The sequence below is a fragment of the Salminus brasiliensis genome, chromosome 19, assembly GCF_030463535.1.
Source record: "Salminus brasiliensis chromosome 19, fSalBra1.hap2, whole genome shotgun sequence".
Taxonomy (NCBI): domain Eukaryota; kingdom Metazoa; phylum Chordata; class Actinopteri; order Characiformes; family Bryconidae; genus Salminus; species Salminus brasiliensis.
Window position 1 is genome coordinate 21037649 of NC_132896.1, and position 21021 is coordinate 21058669.

Sequence of the window (21021 nt, forward strand, 5' to 3'; positions counted from 1 at the left end):
ACCCACTTCCCCTAACACACATTTACACTCTGTCCCTGCCTCTCCCAGTAGAGACTAGCTGTGACAAGGAGCACTTCCTGTCGCTTGCAGACATTACTGACATTAGAACTGAATGATTGCGTGTTTTAAGTTACAGTACTTGCGTTTGTGAATGTAAATTGTGTTTTTGTGATTGTGGCTTTGTGATGTTCACTTTGATTCTTACATTTGTGTGTGGAGGCTCCTAAATAATCCTTTGTTTGTGTATTTGCGTGTGTGTGTTGCAGCTGCGGGGCGGCCCTCGTGGCCGAGATGCCACTGTGTGCCCTGCCAGTCGACGGTGGATCCTGAGGGGCAGGAGGTTCCCACCGAGTGCAGGGGGCAGAACGCTAAGCACCCTGACCACGACATGAACCTGTGCTGGAACGAGATCAAGCGCAAATCCCACAACATCAGGTGCCACTTATTCACTGTTCTTTCCCTAACCCCTTAGTTTGACTAGGCAGTTCAGTTCAGTTATTAATCATATCAGTTATTAAACCACTATGATCCTATTAGATTGTTATGTAATTATGTGAGGGAGGGCCCACATACAAGCCTTTAAGGGCCTTAAACTCGAAACGCTGACCCACTGGACAATCCCATAATAACCGCCACTCATCATAATTGATCCGTTTACCGTCAAAGCTTATCAAGTGTGTTTATTACCAGAGTTTTAGCTGAATCTATTATATTCCCTAGAGCACCTTGTGTGAAAGTCAATGCAGTGCTAGCCATGTAAGCAGACGCAGCTGTTTAGCATGTCATTTGTATGGCTGTGCTGCATTGGGGTTTATTTATGCGCTTAGCCCTTTAATTACTGTCTTGACCCCAATGCTTCTCCAGGGATATATTTAACAATGTGCAATCGGTTCAGACAACCACCCCCCACCCCCCCACCCCATACCCCAACTCCCCTTCCTCTGCCTGAAGCTTGTAATAATAGGATCATCGTGAAATGCCATACAGTGGTGTGGATCTAGTCAGCATGCTGACATCATTCAGCCCCAAAGGCAGCTTGATAGGATAGAACTATCAGGTTTAATGGGCGTGTACAGACTGCTAAGTGGTTTCCACTCTTCTGAGAATATCAATCTAGTCTCCTGGGCTTCTTGTTTGGGCTGACCAGATTTTTGACAGACAGCTGTATTGGCCCTGGTGGACTGGTTTTGTCAGCATCTCTTTACCACAATGCATTTGGAATATTGTGTGGCTGATTTGGTCTAGGAAACCAATGAGGATTTCCTTTTTTATAGCAATGAAACTAATGAAACTCCTTTTGAGTCTTGTTTTTAACAGTGTTGACTGCGTTGGAGTCGAAGTTTCATTTGTTTGATGTACAATCTCCAAAGCTTCAGCTTGATCACATATTTTGTTCTGGAGCAATTCTCCATGAATAATTTACTTTAAATTTTGGGAGCAAAAACATTTTCTCAGACAGTGTGGCAGTGGTGGCAAAAAGTCATAAATGCTTTCAGGGAGGGAACAGAGCATGAACAGAGCTTTTGTCATAATCATCAGACAATCACACATTGTTGGTGTCCTCTGGCCCTGCAGTAAGATGTGTTGTGGTCTGGCTGGAATGTGTCCTGGGAGTTAGATGGGAGGACAGAGGCTTGCTGGGAATGTGTTGTGGTGGTGAAGGAGCCATGTTGGAGATGTTTCAGGACTTTTCACACGTCCCACATGATACAGCTGCGAGGGGGTGATGATAGCCTGGAACATTTTCCACTCGCCCACTGGGAGCTCTTCTGTCCTGTATGTGCATTAAAGAACACCAAGTGTCTCTGTATACTGTATCTCGATATTGACGTTCGTACATTTTTATTAGACGCGTATAATAGCGTAATTTAGAGTTCAATATTTTTTAGTGCTGGTAACCCGGAGTTGGAATTTGAATATTCTGTCTGTGTTTAATCCGATAAACATTTGGAGCCAGTTTTCAAGATATTTCCAAGGCAAATAAATAAAATAATAATACATATAATAACTCCTTCCAATGGTTCACCATTGACACTGCAAATTAGACCAAGTCTAAGCTTAATCACTGTCTAGGATGCCATTCAGTGGTTTTCTGGACACAATGATGAGTGTATTTAGTATTGTCATAATCATATCATATACTTGGTATCAAAACTGATATTGTGACAATTGTAGTATCACCAGGACTGCCTTGTTAGCCAGATTTGTTCTGGGTCTGTCCTGTTCCATTATCTTCTGCATGCACATAATAGCACAAATGGTCTTTGAGTGCAGTAACCTTTTGAGCACTTTAACCCTGTCTCCTCTGTCTACACTAATGCCATGGTCAGGCCTCATGCTGCACAGGGTTTGCAAAGCTTGATTGGACTGTAATGGTATGATAATTACTATTATCTAATCCAGCACTCAGGGGTCAGCGATTAGAACAGAATCTCTTAGGAGTCTTGGTTTGTGTGTGTGTGTGTGTGTGTGTGTGCGCATGTCTGAAAGAACGGAAATATTGCTGATTACATTGAAACTTCAAGGCACTTTGCGGAGGGTCAGTGTCGCTTGTTTTTTTAAAAGTTCAGAAGAAAGGCTTTTATGATGTTTTCAAACCAGGGCCTTTGACCAGTTATGATTAGGAAATGAAGCACAACAGGAGTCTTTCAGGCAGGTGGCTTTTGTCAGTGACCTGACATAAAAAAGCTTCAATAAAACTGCAAGAGTTTGAGAGTGCGTTTACTTTTCTGCCACAACTTTTAATGGACGTTCCAAATGGACGCCTGCTGAGGATTCTGTGAGCTGCTGTGAGACTCATTACCATCTCATGTTGGTTTTAATTAGTCAAGTTTAGGATCAGGACATGTTTTTTTTTTTATCTCCTCAGCACCTAAAAAGCAAACCTGAGCTTCAGAAGTCATTAAGAGACTGACAACACTTTAATAGTGCATTTACTAAGCACTCGTGAACCTGAAACAAGGTCTCAGACTCGGTGTCAGACTGCGTCACTTGCGTCATTCTGGAGAACTACAGATGAAGGCTTATTAACGGCAGAGGTCTGTATTCGTGTGACATCAGGGATGCTTGCGTTAGTGAGTAGCGGAATGTTGTGTTTGCCAGGGCTGGCAAACAAACCCAACTTTGCAGACACTCTAATGAAGGAACAAATCAACTGGGATTTATAAGTGCATGAATTATTTAGCGAATGTCTGCTCGGCAGCAGGGAGAGAAATTAAAGCATATCCATCAGCTGGCGCGGTGTGGATCAAACTCTGCTTCTCGGAGACCCCATGCCGCTGATACAGCCGCACTGACTGTTGCCGCCTCTCTTTGAAAGGAGATAATCATGTTGTGCCAGCACACAGCTTGGTGGTGTGGGATGCTCTGGGCGTGCGTCTACATAAAAAGACCTGTCTCATGTGTTTATGTAAAAGGGCCTGTCTAACACAATGTCTGAGGAGGTGGTGTTGAGACTGGGAGAGACTTTGCAAGACATGGCTGCATGGACGTTAGGGCTTTTAAAGTTAGAAATGTGTTGAATTTAGTGAAGAAAATGTGGAAATGCAACACAAATGTCAATTTGAATGTGTTTACATCTACCTTTGTGGCAATTCCTAGTGTTTTAAACCAGGAGTTATGTGAAGTTTACACACATGGTTTTGTTGACCTTACAGTACAGCTTTTCTTATTTCTTACATTTTGTTATGCTTCAGACTATCCTCAAATTGATTCACACAGGTTCTTAGATCATTAATATTTATATTAATATTTTTTTATTTAAATTAATTTACATAGAGAGCTCTATTGCTCTGAATCCTTATCAATGATCCTTGAGATGCTTCTGCACCTTGAGTCCACTTGTGTACTTAAATAAGGCCTCACAGTTGGTGTATATCAGAGTGAAAAGCAATTCATTAGTTCAAGGCAATTGTTCATAGACCTGCGAGACAGGATTGTTTTAAATCTGGGAAAGGATACAAGCAAATTTCTGCAGCATTGAGAGACCCCATGGTAGCCTTCATCAAGAAGTTGGGAACCACCAACAGTCTTCCAAGATCTGTCTGCCCAGCCGAACAGGATTAGGGATGAAATCACTATGAATAATTGTTCCTTTGTGGAGATCGGTGAGCCTTAAAGAAGGACAACCATCTGTGCAGCACTCCACCAATTGGCCTTTATGGTAAAGTGGCCAAACAGGAGCCATTTCGTACTCAAAGACACATGACAGCCCCCACTGGGTGTTTGCCAAAAGACACATGAAAAGAAAACATGCTCTGGTCTGTTAAAACAAAGCTATTTGGTCACAGTTCCCAACTGTGTGTGTCAGTCAAACGCAGTGGTGGCAGCATCATGCTGTGGGAATGTTTTTCTGTGACAGGAACTGGGAGACTTGTCAGGACAGAGGGAAAGATGGGTGAGGAAAAATATAGAGCATTTGAATGTGCAGGATCTCAGGCAGGTGTAAAGGTTTACATTTTAAAACAACAAGAATCGCAAAAAATGACGCAAAAAAAATCAGCTGTGGCTTTGGGAAAACTGAAAGTCCTTGAGTGGCCCAGCCAGAGTCCAGAACTGAACACAACAGAGCATCTCTGGAGAGAGATCAGATAATGGCTACGCACCAACTTGAATGAATCTGCCAAGAAGAATCAGAAAAAAAACCAAAAGAAAGGTGTGCCAAGCTTGTACGATCGTTTCCAAACAGACTTGACTTCACTGCTGCCAACCAAGTACTAAATGAAGGTGCTGAACACCTATACACTCTTACTATTTTTAAGAAATTTACAATACAGTACAAAATCTGACTTCTGCTTTCAGGTTGTGTGTAGTTTGATGAGGAAGAAAAATATTTTAAGATGAGTCTAAGACATAAGACACTAATATTCACTTAATATCACATAACTAGTTACGTCTGCTAATTTATTTGCTTGGCTGATTAAGAGCTTCTGCAGCCAGTCTAAAAAAAACACACTCTTTATGCACCTTGATTGCAGCTTTTGGTGAGAACCATATTGATATGAACTTTTACTCAGAATTCTTCTTGAGATACAGGACCAATTAAATTGGATGGGTTTGTTTACAGTTGCCTGAATGTATTTGTTTATTTATTTAATTTGTCATTAAGCTGCATTATGCATGTAATTATGCTGCAATTGTAGATAATCAAATTAGCGGACAACCCTAATGAATGGTAGACTGGTAGCCAATTAGGACTTTTTGCCTTTTTGTGTGCACTGTGCTACTGTCATAGAATCACCTACATAGACACTTTCCACAACTTCTGACAGTAAGGCTTGTTTTTAGGAGGTTAAGGTGCATGGAAGTGTTTAACTAGAACAAGAACACAGGCACAAGGCAGTGGACTCCACCACAAAGTGTGCAGCAAGTTGGAGGGGGTTGTAAATACAGTGTGTGCAGAATTATTAGGCAAGTGGTATTTGAGAGGATTCTTTTTATTATTGAACAACCATGTTTTCAATCAACCCAAAAGACTCATATCAAAGCTTAATATTTTTGGAAGTTGGAGTGTTTTTTTTTTTATCTTAGGAGAATATTTGTTTGTGCATGTAATCATTACTGTGCAGAATTATTAGGCAACTTAAACAAATATATACCCATTTCACTTGTTTATTTTCACCAGGTAAACCAATAGAACACAATTCAGAAATAAACATTTCTGACATTCAAAAACAAAACCAAAAACAAATCAGTGACCAATATAGCCACCTTTCTTTATGATGACACTCAAAAGCCTTCCATCCATAGATTCTGTCAGTTGCTTGATCTGTTTACGATCAACATTGCGTACAGCAGACACCACAGTCTCCCAGACACTGTTCAGAGAGGTGTACCGTTTTCCATCCCTGTAGATCTCACATTTATGAGGGACCACAGGTTCTCTATGGGGTTTAGATCAGGTGAACAATGGGGCCATGTCATCATTTTTTCTTCTTTTAGACCCTTACTGGCCAGCCACGCTGTGGAGTATTTGGATGCATGTAATGAAGCATTGTCCTGCATGAAAATCATGTTTTTCTTGAACGATACCGACTTCTTTCTGTACCACTGCTTGAAGGTGTCTTTCAGAAACTGGCAGTAGGTCTGGGAATTGAGCTTCACTCCATCCTCAACCCGAAAAGGTCCCAAAAGTTCATCTTTGATGATACCAGCCCATACCAGTACCCCACCTCCACCTTGCTGGCGTCTGAGTGGAGCTCTCTGCCCTTTACTGATCCAGCCTTGGGCCCATCCATCTGGCCCATCAAGAGTCACTCGCATTTTATCAGTCCATAAAACCTTAGAAAAATCAGTCTTAAGATATTTCTTGGCCCAGTCTTGACATTTTATCTTATGGTTCTTGTTCAAAGGTGGTCGTTTTTCAGCCTTCCTTACCTTGTCAGGGAGTATCAAACACCTTGTGCTTTTTGATACTCCAGTAACATTGCAGCTCTGAAATATGGTAAAACTGGTGGCAAATGGCATCTTGGCAGCTTCACGCTTGATTTTCCTCAATTCATGGGCAGTTATTTTGCACCTTTTTTTCTCCACACGTTTCTTGCGACCCTGTTGGCTATTTGCCATGAAACACTTGATTGTTCGGTGATCACGCTTTAAATGTTTGGCAATTTCAAGACTGCTGCATCCCTCTGCAAGACATCTCACAATTTTTTGACTTTTCAGAGTCCATCAAATCTCTTTTCTGACCCATTTTGCCAAAGGAAAGGAAGTTGCCTAATAATTTCATTAGACCACACCCCTTCTCATTACAGAGATGCACATCACCTGATTTACTTGATTGGTAGTTGGCTTTCAATCCTATAGAGCTTGGAGTAGGACAACATGTATAAAAAGGATGATGTGATCAAATACAAAATTTGCCTAATAATTCTGCACACAGTGTACTTTCTGAACCCACTTTATGTGCATTGACAGTGTTTTGACTAGCTATATGCTAGTCACATGTTTTACCTGTATCTGTGTTTTTCCTCCATGCACACCAGTTTTCCCCCACTCCCCAAGGTGTGAATGTGTGCAACCCACCACTACCCTAATTAGGAAAAAGATGAAGGTAAAATTATCAACTAAAGTGCATTTCCTGAAGTTAACATGTTTAAATGGTTAAAATGGTTGCAAAGAATAAGAACATGTGTTAAGCTTTACCTGTATTATGCTTATAAATGACCTCTTTCAGGGTACACTTGGACATCCAAATCTTGGTCTCTAAGTCTTAGAAATCAGCCATTTGATTGTACACAAAAAAGTGCAACAAATGCCCACATGGCCAGGTCAGGTCATCCTATCAAGTTATGTCCAACAGCAGACCACTAAATGCTAAACAATCCTAAAATATCATCACAGGATCCACAGGTAGCTCTTGCCACAGGCTGAAATACAACATCTACCATCAGAAAGAGACCACAGATGTTTGTTTTCATGGGAGATGTGCAAGGAGGAAACCATTGCTGTCAAAAAACATCAGAACAAGACACCTAGACCAACACCAGGACATCTGGAACAATGTGATTTGGACAAATGAATCCAAAGCTGAATTATTTAGAGGACATTTGACATAAACCAGGTACAGCATTTGAGCAGAAGAACCCATATCAACTAAGAAGCATGGAGGTGGAAATGTCATGGTATGGGCTGCTTTTCTGCAGTAGGGCCAGGAGAGCTTTTCGACATAGAATCCACTAGAGGTTCTTTATTGTGTCAGAGGGCGCTTGAAAAAAATGTGAGACCATGTCACACAGCTAAAAGAATTCTGCATGGAGGAGTGGGAAAAACATTTTCCCAGTTGAATTCAGAGACTGGTAGATCATTATAGTTTTTTCAGCCAAGGGGGGAAATACCACCAATTAGGGCATAGTTTGTCCTAACGTTTGCATTTCTATTAATTACATTTTACAAATGATTTTTAAAAGACTTTTCTTCAGTTTTATGTGTTTCGTTATATTACCTCTAATATATTTTGAATGAAGATCAAATGTCCCTATGTTTCAATAGATAAAAAAGACAAAGGTTTTCAACTTTTTATACCTAGTATAACATGACTCAGTATTGGGTAGGGTCTTGATCAGCCTAACTTGCAGAGCGAAAACTAAGCACAAAGCTCAGAATGCAGTACTACCCAATCTTATCCCAACTCCCTTCCTCCTGCCACAGAGAAAATACAGCTTGTGCTCCCCTGCCAGGCCTGGTTAGCCTTTCAAGGCCCTTTTCTATTCCACCTGAGACCAGCTTCTCCTCTAATCCCCCCCACGTACCATGTGGCTTCTACCTTTGAAAACTTCCATTTGGAAACCTGTCAGCTCCATGCTGGGTTTCTCTTCATTAGTCCCAGCTGTGTAGGGACTGCACATTTAAACATTTCCCTATGTTTGTCTTTCACACATAGGGAAAGGGTTGCAAATGTCTGTTATGTGTACATACACATCTCCATGTGATTTGTGATACATACAGGTATGCCTGTTTGTGTAAAATGAATTTCTGTTCAAATGTGCTCATGAGCAACAGGTCTGTGTGTGTGTGTGCATGCATGTTTTTGTTTGTGAAGAGAATGTAGGTTAAGGAGGTGAGGTAGACTGTAAGGAAAAGCAGAGCTGAATTGAAAGGCTCATTTCCTGCTGGCTCCTAGACCTAGTTCAGTCATTGCTCCACAGCTGCACTAAATTCAAATATACATCACTAGCTGATCCCTGGGGTGGCAACAGCACGCCACTGGCAAAGCCTGCGTTTGGCCGAGATGTGTTTTGTTGACAGTTTGGAATGGCTTGTTGTGCTTTCAAAAGCGAAGAGCCTCCCATTTGCACTGAGCAGATTTTTTGCATACAGGCCTGATGGTAATTTGTGCTAATTGGATGCAGATGAGTGTCCTTAGCCACACCCACAGCAGTGGTAGAAAAGGAGGCCCACAAAAAGCAATTTGTTGGGAATTCAATCAGTTTGTGGAATTGATTTTGATTTGTTGGCATTATTTTTTTTGTTTTTTTTTAGAACAGTTTTTTTAAGACACAAATAAACCATTGCTTATTGGCTTTATTGGCAGATGCGTTTTTAAGACCCTGGGGGAAATCCAGTTTCTGTTGGTTAGTTCATTGATTCAGCCCGATGAAATGTTGTGGATAACGGAAATTCTAGCCTTGTTCACATTTCTATTATTCACCTTCTTTCAGAGCACTTACAATCGATTCTGGCAACTGAGAGTATTTTAAGAAAGTGATTTATTCTTTTGTTAAATTAATTGTTCATTATGACAAACTGGGGTCTGACCCAAGATGTGTATGACATTTTTAAGCCCTTGAATAGAGCAGTCTGTGAAATGATTATATATGCTCTAGACAGTGTTGACATTTGATCTGGATGGTGGCCAAATGTGAATAACTATGTGAAGCCAAAACTGGCTCTTATAATCAACATTTTACTCATCCGTAGACTACAAAAGTGATCATCATGCTGAATTATTGAGGAGTTATATTTCCGGCCATGTAACCATGGTTTAACAAGGAAAAAGAAGATTGCACTCCATGCCTCTTGTGTTTCTGTCGAGGCTGTCTTGTATCGATGAGCTGAAGCAGATCAGAAGGGATCTGGAACAGTTCCCATTGTCCTTTGTCAAAGAAACGAGCTTCTTCAGTCCCGTCATTAGGAGGCGTGCTGTAGAATGTGCTCCCTGTAGGCTATTCTTATTGATTTTACGCTGCCTGCTCCAAACACGGAAGCTGATGCCCCATATTGAGCAGCTCGGACAAACAGGCTGACCATTCCACACGACTGCTCCTGAGACAGTGAATTGCTACCTGTGTAAATGCTGCCAGACAGGGCACTCTCAGTCCTCCTACGCGCATTGTTACCCACCAGTGTAGGGTATCATACCAGTATCATCCCTACTAGAGCTTCTGGCGTCTACAATGACAGTGACTCCAGTGCATGCCAGCAAAAGCCTCCAATTAATCCTTGTTTGCACAGTGGAATGCGATGTGTGCATGCAGGCTCGGTGGCTACGTTTTTGTCCTGGCAGCCTGCACCGGTTCCAGTCCTGGCATCTCCTGCACTATGGCTCCAGTTCCATTACAGAGCAGCGGGCTCCTATTTGTTTTCTCTTCCACTGTGCAGTGGAGCACTGGGATACTGATGCTTGTCTGGCTGAGGCATTGTTTGATTTGTGGCTTTTGGAGGTGTCCCAATAAAGCCTCAGAGAGAGTTGGGATGATGGATGACCCTGCACAGGGAGATTCAGGAGTGCCGGGCCTGTTTGCTGGACTGGATGGGTGCAGAAAGCTGCCTCGTGGGTGTCTTGGTGTGGTGGGTATTCTGGAGAGAGAGAAGGTGGAGAGAGAAACGGTGCAAGACAGTGTCCATGGTAAGTTATGTTTGTTAGTCACCGTTTTGTGCTTTGGCACAGGCACAGGTGTGATGCAGGCCTCTCTTTGGCTGTGGATCAGTGGGCAGCAGAGGGGTGAGGCTGTGTAGAGGGCATTCACATCACTGTCTCTCCCTGTCTCTGTCTCTCTCTGGGGGACACATGTGTCCTGTCATCTGAGAACCAGTGCATGAACTGCTCTAATGCGGCCACATCACAGTTAGAAGGTGGAAGTAGCAAAGGGGGGACGAAAGGATTTTATGCATGTACAGACACACACATGGCGAGTCAGTTAAGGACATGCTTGCACACTTACTGAAAGCAAAAACACGTGTCATATCAAATCAAAATAGGAGCTCAGTTTTGCCGAAACATTCTCCTACTCTAGTAAAATCATACTCGAGTAAAATCATAGGTATAATTTCCAGGGGGCTGGGGGGTACAATCCTTCCGATAATTATAGCTTAGCCATAAAATCCTCCCAGTGAAGTTTAATTGATCAGTTCTTTGGTAATAAACCACAATATTATATATTTACTTCTAATGTTTGGCAGTAAATGCCTTAAGTACATTTATTAGAATTAGCATTTGGCACAGAAGTGGGATGGCAGGCAGTGTGGGATGGCTGCCCAGCTCCAGATGCCTTGGTCACTGGTTTGATCTTTGTTCTGGTCACTGATCTGGTCTTTGAGGACTTTTGAGGATTTATTCTCCCTGCATCTGTGTTGTCTTGTACCTCCCAAAAAATGTCATTTACATTGGCTGTGCTACATTGCCCCCTAGGTCTAAACGTGTGTGGTACCCTGCAATAGGCTGGCACCCGGGTAGGCTCACTGCAACCCAGATCAGCAAGAAGTGGAAATAATGATGAAAACTGATCTAGTAAATATTGGACCAAACCAGCGGACAGGAGCTTAAATGAACTCATTCTGAAATTAACCCATCTGAGACTTAGACAAACCTTTAGAGACTCAGTATTGACATTAACAGACATATACAGTAGAGGTCTAACGGTACACAAAAGTCATGGTTAGGTTCACATTGTGGTCTGAGTTTGGTACAGTGGGAAATAGGCAACAACCTCTCAAAGGCATTGAGCTAATCCATGGTTATTCTTTATTTACATTGACCAGACAAGGAGTGCAAGTTCCAGTTTGTTCCATAATTGTAAAATATATATAGTTCCCTCTGAGGTACACAAACAGAGTGTAGTGTGTAAAATGGCAGGACAGGACAGTGATAAATAAAAAACAAAAAGAGTAAGGAAAACCGAACCAACACTAAAAAACTACCATTACCATGTAAAATCCACTTGTAAATCCACTTCAATTCCCACAATATCATGCAAATCCAAACTTTACTTAATTACGGCTTACAGCTCAAGGTTTTCGTGTAGAGCTTGGATGTTTGTTTACGCTTTACTCTTTGTCTGTAGCTTACTACGTGCACTGAACCGCAACATCCATACTTGCACTCCTAATATACAGACATTTATGTGACAGTGTGTCAGCCAGTGTATCATCAGAACACAAAGAGTTAAGATTAGTTTTTGATTTTTTTGTAATTACTTTTTATTTGTCTGCCGAGACGAACATGACAACCATATCACCCGCATCTCTTAAAGCAAACGCATTTTCACTACCTCTTTTTTTCTCCCATGTCTTACTCCCACCCTATCCGCACCCCCCCTGCACACCAAATATCACTACATACCAGGCAGGCAGGTGGTTTATTTGATCATAAAGCACTTCACTGTAGTGACACAAGACACGTCAGAGGCCTCCATGCCTTGCTCCTGTGAGCCCATCATCGCTGAATGGAAATGCCACTGAAACCTATAGTGCCCACACTGACTCTGTGTGTGAGATGATGTTAGTGGCAGGAATTGTGCGTAGATTTTAAAGCTTGTGTCATTCTGTGAAAGCAACAGCTCAGTGGCCTTGGGTTCATTTTATACGTGTGCGAGAGTGAGATTAGGGAGGCTACTGGCTACTCTGGACCACACATGTTCTAATGGAATGTTCTCAGCCTGACTGCCTTTATTGAGCCTAATAACAAATCATATGGAGTTCCAGTAGATTACACATCTCACCAGGTGGAGGGGGCTTCCTCTTCATTGCAGTTCTCATTCTGTCTTTCATTATTTCTCGTTTTTGTTTTTCCCTTTCGGCCTCTTTTTTTCGTGTTTTCCAGTTTCTTGTTCCTTTGTTTTTTTTTCTCAGTCCCATGCAGGGATGCGGCTGTTTTCCACTCAAACGAGCCGGGCATGAACAAACGTTCAGCTAATCGTGAAAAACAGAAAAGATAATCATGTTTGCAGCCCCTGCAGGGTTTTCTGGCCGCTGTCAATTTTTATCCAGGGCTCTGCTTGAAGAGATTGCGGCTCTCTGGGCAGCAGCAATGCCCAGTTTTCAAGTTTATACTAATCAGAATATATAGAGGGCAGATCTAGCAGCAGTCTCCCCTAGCTCTCATAAAACATTGCCTACACATACTGATTGCATGCAGACCGCTATTGCTCACACCACAAGATTTCTCCAGAATTACAAGTGCTCGCTGATATGTTTTTCAGTTCTACACTGGCTTATTATGCCTCAGCATTTTAACAGAATTCATGATTTTATATCGTTTTCATCATTGTTCTTCCTCTACAGCATGCATAGGCTTTCAGAAAGCCTTTGGTAATTGCTATAGTTCTGACTGCTAGCCTAGCCACTGACATCTAGGCTAATGAATACACCAAGCTCACATTAGCATTACTCTTAGCTTTGTCGTCAAAGAAGATGGCTTGTTGTTGATCAGATATAGTTCAGTTGAAGAAGGGCTGTGGATGTGGAAAAATATGAAAAGGCAAATGATGGAGCAAGGTACATTGTCTGACATACTGGATAACAGTGTTGCTTCTCATACAGGACAGGAGTCCGTGAGCAGGACAGGAGTCCGTGAGCAGGATGACCACCTTTATTAACTCTCTCAGTGTCTGCTAAATATGCAGTGGTGGTGTTCACTATTTTAGTAGAACAATAAAAATGATAACCAATAGAAAAGTGGTTAGTGGCTGTTAGAAAGGATGTTCATTTTTACATTTTATTATTTTATAAGAAAATCTTCTAGACTGGGTGCTTTAACCAGATGATCATATACAAAAGGCGAATCTATCTTTAGCATAAATTAGATACCATTTTTTTTATATTTGCTGCTGGAGAAAGAGAGACATACTGAGGAAAGGTATATAATGTTATAATAATGTTGATTTGAAGATTGTGAATATAATTATATAGTTGTTATAAGATGCTTAGTCACAAAACAAACAAGCCCCTAAAAAGCCACCTCAGAGCACTTATCATCAATCATCATTATCATCACTTATCCCACCTTCAAAATACATCATCTTAAAACCAGAAAATCGCACTCAAGAGACTATTGTTGCTCTGTTGCACTGTTCTAGGATGCCAGCAGGCATGTTTACTGCAGATGAAGCAGTGGATACAGTGTTAAATGTTGAATTCTGCAAAACCCTGTTTAATTTCTCGAGGCATGTCAGTAGTCAGATGACAGCAAGGAGCTCCAGCATTTAGAATGTTATGGTTGTTTAATGTTCAAAAGCTTGAGATTATCATTACTGAACTTTTCCAATTTTTAAAAACATCACTTGCATTTCTTCGTCCCTGGCATTTTTTTGTTACTACATCTGTTTCGCTTGAGGCCTTGTGAGTAGGCTAGAGTGGCTGTAACGAGGGTGGGTGTGGTGGACCCATGCTGGGACGCTACATAATTGAAAAAGCAGCATTGCTCTTTTACCCCCTCCTCCCATTCAACCCCAGCTGTGATACTGATGGAATTAGCCTGACTCCCCGAGACAATCACAGTCAGTGCCCGGCAGGTGGCTTAAAGCCTGATGTTATGCTTTATTTATTGTATGTTCGTGCCGCTGGAAATGTGATAGGATTACTCTCCATGTCCTCTTCATGTAAATGGCAATCAGCGAGACTAGGTGCTGTTTTATGTTCTTGCCAGGCAGACATTCTAGAAAGGGACTTTCTCAATGTTTTTGACATGCCTGGGCATGACATGTTGGTGTGGATCAGTAGGAGTGTGGAACTTTCAGCTGGGGAGCTGAGTTGTTACCCCGGCTCATTGCCCTGCGGCGGACCTGTTGTGTGCTGTGTTGGCAGGGTGCGACTGGAGGCCTTCTCGGACAACAGCGGAAAGCTGCAACTCTCCCTACAGGAAATCATCGAATGGCTAACGGCCAAGGACGAGGAGCTGTCTGAGCAGCTGCCCATAGGAGGTGATGTGGGGGCAGTGCAACACCAGCGGGAGTTCCACCAGGTAGTGCCAAACATGCACACTCTAAATACACAGGTCTTTCCATTGCCCTCATTTACATACCTTTCAATTTGATGTACTCTTTCATGTCTGATACTGTTAATCTACATATCTAACGAAATAATGAGCCCAGTTAAACATTTAAGCCTACAGAATGGTGGAAAGAGCCTTGCTATAGCAATGCTTGCCCACCCACCTATGCTGAGTAATGAAAAGCACTGATCCGTTGTGAAGCAGGGAGAGAGAGCTGCTAAAATCTTTTAATTGTAATGCTAAACTCTCTTCTCCATCTCACCCATAGAGTTCTGTAAGATACCCAAAAACAGAGCATTTTAGAGAACCAGGGCCAAGCCAACAGAAGCACAGTGGATTGCTTAAGCTGTTCCTGTTTACATTCATTTGCTCTGTTCTTTGAGAATACAATGTTTCAACACCCTGCAAAGACTGGGTGTGGGTTTAGTGGTAGTACAAAAAAAATGAACCCATACACTTCGGTATTAGCAAATCACAAATGCCAACAAATGCACACAATTATATACAAGGCAGAAAATCTAGTGCTGTACTCTTTCTTTAACATGGACACACTCACAGGCATAAAGACACCCACACCCACACCATGTAATTGGTCCTGTACTACTGTGGAAAGCTTTTTCCACCTTTGTTCCAATTTTCACTGCTGTCAGTCTGTGCTCTGTCTGTGTGGAAGTGGAGCCTTGCGCAAAGCGCTAGAGGGATAGACACAGAGAGGGAAAGAGCGATAGACAGAGATGGAAAGGAGAGAAAGCCTCTCCCTCCCATTAGACTGGCAGTGATAGCAGCCTCCCAATTAAAACAGGCCAGTGCCTCACTTCTCTCTCACGTTGCATTCACACAGTCCACACACTTTCTCTCCTCCCCCCAAACTCCATATGAACTTACACACATACAGGCTGTGAAACGCCACCCAGTCCTCATCCACTAACACCCCCAGCCTCCCACTCATATCAAACCATTAGAGTTCTATCCTTTTAACAGTTTCCTAGTGTCCTCTTTTCTGCTGCCATTTCCATTATAATTATGCATGGAGCTCGTGTTCCCAGAGCACCACATTTCTCTAAAACTTTTCTGACAAGGCAGAAAGGAAAATTGCATGGCTTGTTCTGCAGAGAATTGCAGGGTTTTAAGAAATGTGAATTATTGATCTTAAGTGAATTTTGCATGTTGCGTTCTGTACCTATTTTAGTGTGTGCCGCTACCTATTTATTGCATATGTGTCTGTGTGTTTGTATGTGTGTGTGTTTAAGGTGGGGTTGGGCGGTATAATGAAAGTAATGATGATGATAATAATGAAGATAATCCCAGTATTTAATAATGGTAATGGTAAAGTAATCTTGTGCATTGGTAAAATGAACTGGTTTTCCAAAGAGATTTTTGCTTGTTTAAGACCCTAATTGTTATGATTTACACATAGGTTTAATTGTATTTGTTATTTTGTATGAAAATACAAAATCATATAAACCCATCCAATACCTTTACAATTCTTAATATTTTATTGTTTTAAAACTCCATTTACTTTCCAGTTTTGTTTTTGCTTTTTCTGTTAAGTTAGCATTTGGACATACAAGGTTGTGTTCTAATAGCGGCAGTATGAAAAATGAATATGTGCAAATTGCTTAAAGAAATGTTCCAGATTAGGCCTAGGCTTAGACTAAGTGGTATAATGAAATATCAAATTCTGGGGGAAGAAACATGCCTGAAATCCTTCCTCCAAACCTAACGTCCTAACGTAATACTATCTCCACCTTGTTCACATGTCCATGAGAAGTCTTGGCAACCTCCCACCACCCCATCTCCTCTCTGTTATCTCCACCTATCAGAGAGGGTGGACTGGCTTCCCACCACAATCAGAAGTCACCTGAGCCAAAGGTTCTCTGAGTTCTCTCCCCCCTCCTCAGTCTCCTCCAAAATCTTCATATGCTGATGGCATGATCCGAACTAGCAAAATTGTTTGTTGACAAGGAAACATAACAATGAAAACTTCTAAAACTGGTATTTCAATGGATATGCAATACTTGACTTAAATCTAAGAAACCTGTGTTTGTAAAATATAGACATGCAAGACAACTATGTTACAAAGGAAACATTTGAACTGTGCCCTTTTTCTGCATATGCATAATATATACAAATATGATCAAATGTACTGCTTTTATATGTTTTCTAAGCCAGAAGCAGACCTTTTGAGTGTGAAGTGTAGCTAGGATTAAAGTTTTGAGCTGAGGAGAACAAAAGCTGTTCTCACCCTAGGCCTCAGCATGTGTGTCTATTTATGCACAGAGGGGGTCATTTGCCAACGCCAGGAACCTTATCAGTGTCAGCAGGTCACTGATATACTCTTGTATGTTTACCTTGGGCTGCATTTGCCAGTTCATCTGGATCTGTGTTCAGTTCAGTTCAGTGGGTGGCGGTGTTGTAGGGAGCTGTTATCGGGGCTGACCTTTGTGGTTCTTTGGTTTAATAGACTCAGAAAGATATTGCACAGCATGATTAATTCCAGTTTGTAATATAGGATGCTTACAGTATACTGTAATCTCCTCCTGCAGAATATGAGCTGGCTTTTGGCTTTTTTGCAGTAAAATAACCGTGAGAGGAGGGATGACCAACAGCATCTATGAGGTTTTCGCATGGGCATGTTCAATTAGTAAAGATATAACTAGCACTGGGGCTTACTAAGACGCAAAGGGACTCTAAATGGTGAAAACCTGCAGCAGTGGTAAATATTTTCAGGACTGTTATGCTTGTCTGAAGGTTTTGGAAGACTGAGCTAATGCGTTTCTCAATTAAATCATCACGCCAGTAGTCAAACATGGTAGTGTGATGGCATGGAGATACTTGCTATAAGGTGTTAGATGTTGCTTTAAGGTCTGGGTGACTTGCCATAATTGGTGGAATCATGACTTCTACCTTCAGACAGAAAGGAGTGCAGAAGTTAGTCAAGTAGGCAGGTCTAGATTTGCATACACTTTGCATGTAAGTGTCCCTTTTTAGTGTTGGCATATGAATATGTTTTAGCTTTCATGCTTGTTTGTGTGTGCAGGCCTTTATGGAGGATGTGAAGTCCAGGGGACCATTCATCTACTCAGTGTTGGAGTCTGCCCAGGCCTTCCTGGCCCAGCATCCATTCCAGGAGCCTGAGGAGACGCTGCCAGATGGCAAAGGTCTGTTACCTTTTCTGAAAGCTCTCCCAGCACAGAGCAACCACTTCAATTCCAGACCATTTACCCACCTTATTAGACTAAGGTGAATCAGCTCAGGTGTTTCTAGTGGGCATGCTTTATCAGAAACCATCGTTCAACAACTGAAGATGGGTCACCCCCAATTACCCAAATGCAGCTGTATTCACTGTTTAGTTTATGTCTTTTCCTTTCTTGTGGTCTCCCCCCATTCATCCATTGCCCCTCACTTTTCTCCTGCTGCAGAGGTGTCACCAAGACGGCGGATGTTGAATGTGAGCCGTTCTGTGTGGAAGCAGGCCAATGTGGCCAGCGATCTATGGGAGAAGCTGACTGCACGTTGTGTGGACCGGCACCGGCACATGGAGCGCACTCTGGAGAGGCTGCTACAGGTCCAGGCGACTATGGAGGAGCTGGCTGGCGCTCTGGAGCAGGCGGAAGGAGTGAGAGATGCCTGGGAGCCTGTGGGAGATCTCTTCATCGACTCTCTGCAGGACCACATAGATGCCACCAAGGTATTGCTTCTGAGGAAGTGGCTGATTCCAGTTTTGATGACTTTACAAACAAACTAAAAGATTTTTGTGAGGGTTTTATTAGCCTTTTATGTAACACAAAACACGCACTGTGTGGTCTAAATCTACACACTAAATGTTTTGAACGCAGATATTATTCTAATAATCTATATTTTTTCTCTTTAATGGGCCAAACTGGCATGGTGCATTCCTAAGTGAAAATACATTTTAATATATTTTATTTAAGTTAGGATCAGGTATCATCTATTTTAATTACAATCCAATCCAAAGTCTTTGTTTAAACCCCAATGCTAAGAGCGTCATTTGGTGTCCTAAGGGTACCATTAACAGGCATGATTTCCCTGCACTGGGGGAGCATTCCTAGAAGGTAAATAAAATAGTTAGTTATAAACTAGTATAGTTATAAAAACTTAGAAATCATGTGCAACTATTTTACATTGGAACATGAAAATATAACATAATATGAAACTTTATAAAGCTATCGCAGGAACTTTCTGCTTTACTTCTTTGTTTTTAAACCACCACTCCAGCGCATTGTGGAGCTATAGTCATTTCACATCAGTAGTTGAAAAACAACAACAGATATCAGTCCAGAGTGTGTACCACTACACACACAGTGACATGACTACAGTGTTTTAAAGAAGCTGAATGGTTAGGAGGTGCGTCAGACTAAATTAATTAAGATTAATTAAGATAAGATTTTAAACAGTTACTAGACTAAATAAATCCAGTCCAGAATGTCTAATTATAGAAACTGGGATTTTACTTCAGTATTAATCAGCAGCACATCTTCTCTAAACTGTGTGGCTGGATTATTTATTTAAATTATTTATTGAAAGTTTGGATCAGTTAGGTATTGGCTAAGTCTCAGAATCAAGAGACTTTGAGAGAAATGATTGGGACATGCCTATTTTAAATGTAAACATTCATTTTAATAACATGAAATCAAATAATACTCCTTCAAAAGTGAGAGGCATCTGCAACACAGATCTGCCAAAATCATAATGCTAAAGAGATTGCTTGTTTGTCTAGACAGTGGGCAGAATGACAAAAGTCATAATATTTTAATGTAATCATTCACATCTCAATGTTGTTTGTGCTTTGACAGGTTTTAATAAAAAAATCTGTGCACACTATGTTACTACATCAAATTAAACAGGACTAATCATGCATAGCCAAGACTTCCTCAACAGCAGAATGAAACTATAGACATGGACACTCAGTCTCCCATTTAATGAAACATGCAGTGATCATAATTCGTAATAATAATGATATGATCACTTACCACATCAGACGTTACACCTCTACTTGGAAATGATTTGAATGCAGCTGCTCAGCAGAATGAGCTGTCTGCAGGACTTTATGTTAAGTGCAGTAATGGTATAGGTTACTCCAACAGCTCCTGACTCCAGCAGTCTGAGTGGCATTTAGTGGAGTGGAGTTTATCTGCAGTATTGTTTGTCCTCAATTTAAGGTAACTGCAGCAACCCATGGGGCACTGATCTGATCCTATGAACTGTTTTGAAAAGCCTGAAGGCCTCCTTCTTTCTGGCTTTGAACCACCAAACACCAAACTCACAGCGTTTTAAAAGCAAGTGATTTGTTTTTCACTAAGAAGTCTCTTGCCTTCTGCATGTAGCGTTACCATTATACATAATATACTGCATATATTTGTTATGGCAGTTTTAACAATTCTCTTAAAAAGCATGTATTTGGATAAAAAGCTATAAGAAAGGTGATTGAGCATGAAAAGCTATATATATTTCTAAAGCAAAGTGCATAAGTGAGAGTAGTTAAGCAGGTTGCAGTGCTTGCTGGTTTTGCCTTTATGCAGCATGGCTGGCTGCCCACTCTCTGTGATGCATTTACCTGTTTTCCCTCTAATAGTTCTCCATTAGAGCCTGACTGCAAGCTCAGAAAGAATGGCGAGCACAGCTGAATTTAAGTCACAGCGGAGCAGTGGGTTGTCCGCCTGTCCTTCTGCTCTAATCTTATCAGTGATGGGCCCCCGAGTGGTGCAGCTGGCTAAGAGGGTTGTGTCCTATCACCGGGACCCCAATTCAAATCTTAATGATGCCACAGCTATCCACACCCGTAAGTGCAACAAGGCACAACTGGTCCTGGTGCTCTCAGAGTAGAAGGATGACTTAGTTCTCCTCATCTATTGATCTTCAGCAGTTGCTGGTCAGTAATGGGCGCCTGCTGGCTCACATTCACAGAACTAGATAGTCAGCGCAAATGCATTCACGTGCCACGTGTTACGATGTTGCTTGATGAGATTAAAAAGATACGGCACCCAACGTTTCATGTTTTAGAGGAAGCGTGTGCTTGCCAGATTGGTGCTGTGCTGTATGGAAGATTCACACAGCAAGTGGCAATTGGCAACAGCTAACACTGATGATGTTACTGGGTATGAAAAAAAACACAAACAAACAGATATTCAGTAAAGAGATGAGTGGATGCTCCCTGGTCTCATTAAAACTGATGATTGTGACCTTGTTGCAAATGGGCAATGCCTGAAACGTGACTTCATTAGCGTATGGGCTATTTTCCCTCATTGTCTATTCATCTTCTTTTGTGTTCTTTCCCCTGTTATGGTCGAAAG

General features: G+C 41.6%; 1 protein-coding gene across 6 annotated transcripts in view; it reads left to right on the top strand.

The window, feature by feature from the left end:
- The first annotated feature begins 297 nt into the window (after positions 1 to 297).
- The window catches only part of drp2 (dystrophin related protein 2), a 60746-nt gene continuing 40022 nt past the window's right edge, over positions 298 to 21021 (top strand). For all 6 annotated transcript variants that reach the window (XM_072664291.1, XM_072664292.1, XM_072664293.1 and 3 more), the window contains exons 1-4: positions 298 to 435; positions 14521 to 14677; positions 17748 to 17868; positions 18130 to 18398. In XM_072664291.1, the coding sequence (XP_072520392.1) occupies positions 389 to 435; positions 14521 to 14677; positions 17748 to 17868; positions 18130 to 18398 (594 nt within the window). In that variant the 5' untranslated portion in view covers positions 298 to 388. The remainder of the gene's footprint in view (positions 436 to 14520; positions 14678 to 17747; positions 17869 to 18129; positions 18399 to 21021) is intronic.